This window comes from Priapulus caudatus, unplaced genomic scaffold (assembly GCF_000485595.1).
Source record: "Priapulus caudatus unplaced genomic scaffold, Priapulus_caudatus-5.0.1 Scaffold1959, whole genome shotgun sequence".
Lineage (NCBI taxonomy): Eukaryota > Metazoa > Priapulida > Priapulimorpha > Priapulimorphida > Priapulidae > Priapulus > Priapulus caudatus.
Window position 1 is genome coordinate 15791 of NW_014579020.1, and position 2413 is coordinate 18203.

The 2413-nt window shown below is 42.5% G+C and overlaps 1 protein-coding gene across 1 annotated transcript in view; it reads left to right on the forward strand.

The window, feature by feature from the left end:
- Positions 1 to 620: 620 nt before the first annotated feature.
- Positions 621 to 2413, forward strand: part of LOC106817976 — a 3565-nt gene continuing 1772 nt past the window's right edge. Inside the window, exons 1-5 of the mRNA XM_014822680.1 lie at positions 621 to 687; positions 1165 to 1218; positions 1482 to 1562; positions 1688 to 1756; positions 1934 to 2023. Of these exons, the coding sequence (XP_014678166.1) occupies positions 1171 to 1218; positions 1482 to 1562; positions 1688 to 1756; positions 1934 to 2023 (288 nt within the window). The 5' untranslated portion in view covers positions 621 to 687; positions 1165 to 1170. The remainder of the gene's footprint in view (positions 688 to 1164; positions 1219 to 1481; positions 1563 to 1687; positions 1757 to 1933; positions 2024 to 2413) is intronic.

Here is a 2413-nt window from a genome sequence, read left to right on the forward strand (position 1 = left end):
GGAGAGGGAGGGAAATATGAGGGAGAGAGGAGAGGGAGGGAAATATGAGGGAGAGAGGAGAGGGAGGGAAATATGAGGGAGAGAGGAGAGGGAGGGAAATATGAGGAAGAGAAGAGAGGGAGGGAAATATGAGGGAGAGAGGAGAGGGAGGGAAATATGAGGAAGAGAAGAGAGGGAGGGAAATATGAGAGAGAGAGGAGAGGGAGGGAACCCCGAGGATGAGAAGAGAGGGAGGAAAATGTAAGGGAGAGAGGAGAGGGAGGGAAATATGAGGGAGAGAGGAGAGGGAGGGAAATATGAGGGAGAGAGGAGAGGAAGGGAACCCCGAGGATGATAAAAGAGGGAGGGAACCCCGAGGATGATAAAAGAGGGAGGGAACCCCGAGGATGAGAAAAGAGGGTGGGAAATCTAAGGAAGAGAAAAGAGGAAGGGAAAACTGAGGAAGAGCTGTACATCTAACGATTCGTGCTTCGTGGAATTCGACGAGCGTGCATCTCGACTCGTGGTTCTGTAGTAGTTGCACTTAATGTTGCAGCGCTGCTAGAAGCGAAAATGATATGCTAGGTATATTATTTTCAATTTTATTTGTTTGGGTTTTTCCAGACGTACAGTACCGGATACAACAACATCGCAACCGCAATAAGGCTCTTGATTACAACCTACGTGGACCCTACAATTGCTGCGACGGTAATAATGTGTTTTTCTTTGTTATGCCTGTGTATTCGCTTGATTGCATAGTGATTTATCGTTTTACTTTATTAGAAATATTTATCAACTAGTCTGACATACTCCAGGAATCCTCAGGAATAAGGCGAACCTTTGATTTCTTGCGAGAGACTAAGGGAACGTGAAATTAGTGGATGGTAGCGACGGCAGTACCGCAATCTACAGTTGGCAGTGTTTACACTGTATTTAACAGGGATGAGATTCTTCCGGATTTATCCGGAATTCCTGATTTCCTGATTTTATTTTATTTATGTATTTTTTTCCGGATTCCTCCGTTTCTTGGTTCGTTTCGTCAGTACCATGCCGTATTTTCCACTGAACTCTAATATCATTAAATTTTAATAATATTAGAGTTTAGTGCACTATGTGATTCACTAGTTCAGTTGTGTGGCACTGAACTGTGATAGTTCATATAGTATGTTGTTTCTTACATTACAGATCACCATGACAGCAAATATTGGAACAATGGATACAGCCATCACAACTATTGAGGTAAGACCCTTCTATTTCTGCAAAAATGTTCTGTCATTGACGCGAAAACATTCAGCGTGACCATTAGCAATCTTGCGTACGCTCATTCCGCGATTATTTATCGGTACTGCGAAACAGTTTGTGCAGGATTAACGATATTGTTGTTTACTTCAGTGTAAATATCTCGTATATCATTTTGGAGTATACAACTAAAGAATAACTACTAAGTTGAAATATGGGGTAGTTAACATATATAAGAATGATGTCGTGTTTTTTTTTGGCAGAATGCTATGCTGAGCATTTCTAACGAGCTGACCACAATGGAAACCTACGTCCAAGTATCAGCTGTCACTGATGTCACTGAGGTACTGGCAGTAATTGCAAAATCAAGCTTTGAAGTGTTACGAATCAAAAGTGAAGATCTCATTTCGGCAAATGTTGTGATTGACCACGATAACTATATATATATATCTTGCGTCGTGTTTTTCAGGCTGCTGAATCCTTTGGCAATGGACTTGTAAATGCCAGTATCGACTTTGCTGGTTACCTTGAGCATAAGGTAAGTTAGTCGCTTAAATGTTTCTTTTAATGTATCACCCACTCGTCTTATCCTGGCAGTGCAATTTTGTTAATTTCAAAATTGCTTTAAATAAATACACTTTGTCAGAGTTTTATTATTTTCCAAGCGATTGCGTTGTGACGCGTGTGTTTATACTTGAGCGTTCTTTTATTTCAGTTGCTTACTGAGGTCGGTTACTGCGGCGTGTTCTACGAAATCTACAACGTGTTTGTCAGGTTCCTGTGTGCAAAAATATCTCAGCCTGTGGTAAGTAGAACAATGGTACACCTTGTTTTTCTTTTTAAAAACGCATACGTGTGTGCATGCATGTGTATCTCTCTCGCTCGCTCGCTCTTTCTCTCATCTCTCAGTTCTGTAACTGTAAGCTGTACCAATCTCCGAGCGGCGCTCTCTCTCTCTCTCTCTCTCTCTCTCTCTCTCTCTCTCTCTCTCTCTCTCTCTCTCTCTCTCTCTCTCTCTCTCTCTCTCTCTCTCTTATCTGTCGCACGAGGAGCGAAATCAATTCGGCGACTAGAAATATATATATTTTCCGCACGCGTCTCTCGTTTTCGCAATTTGTTTCGTGCGATGAGGGATGGACGTCGACACATGCGCGTGTGTGTGTGTGCGCGCGCACGTACGCGCACACACACACAC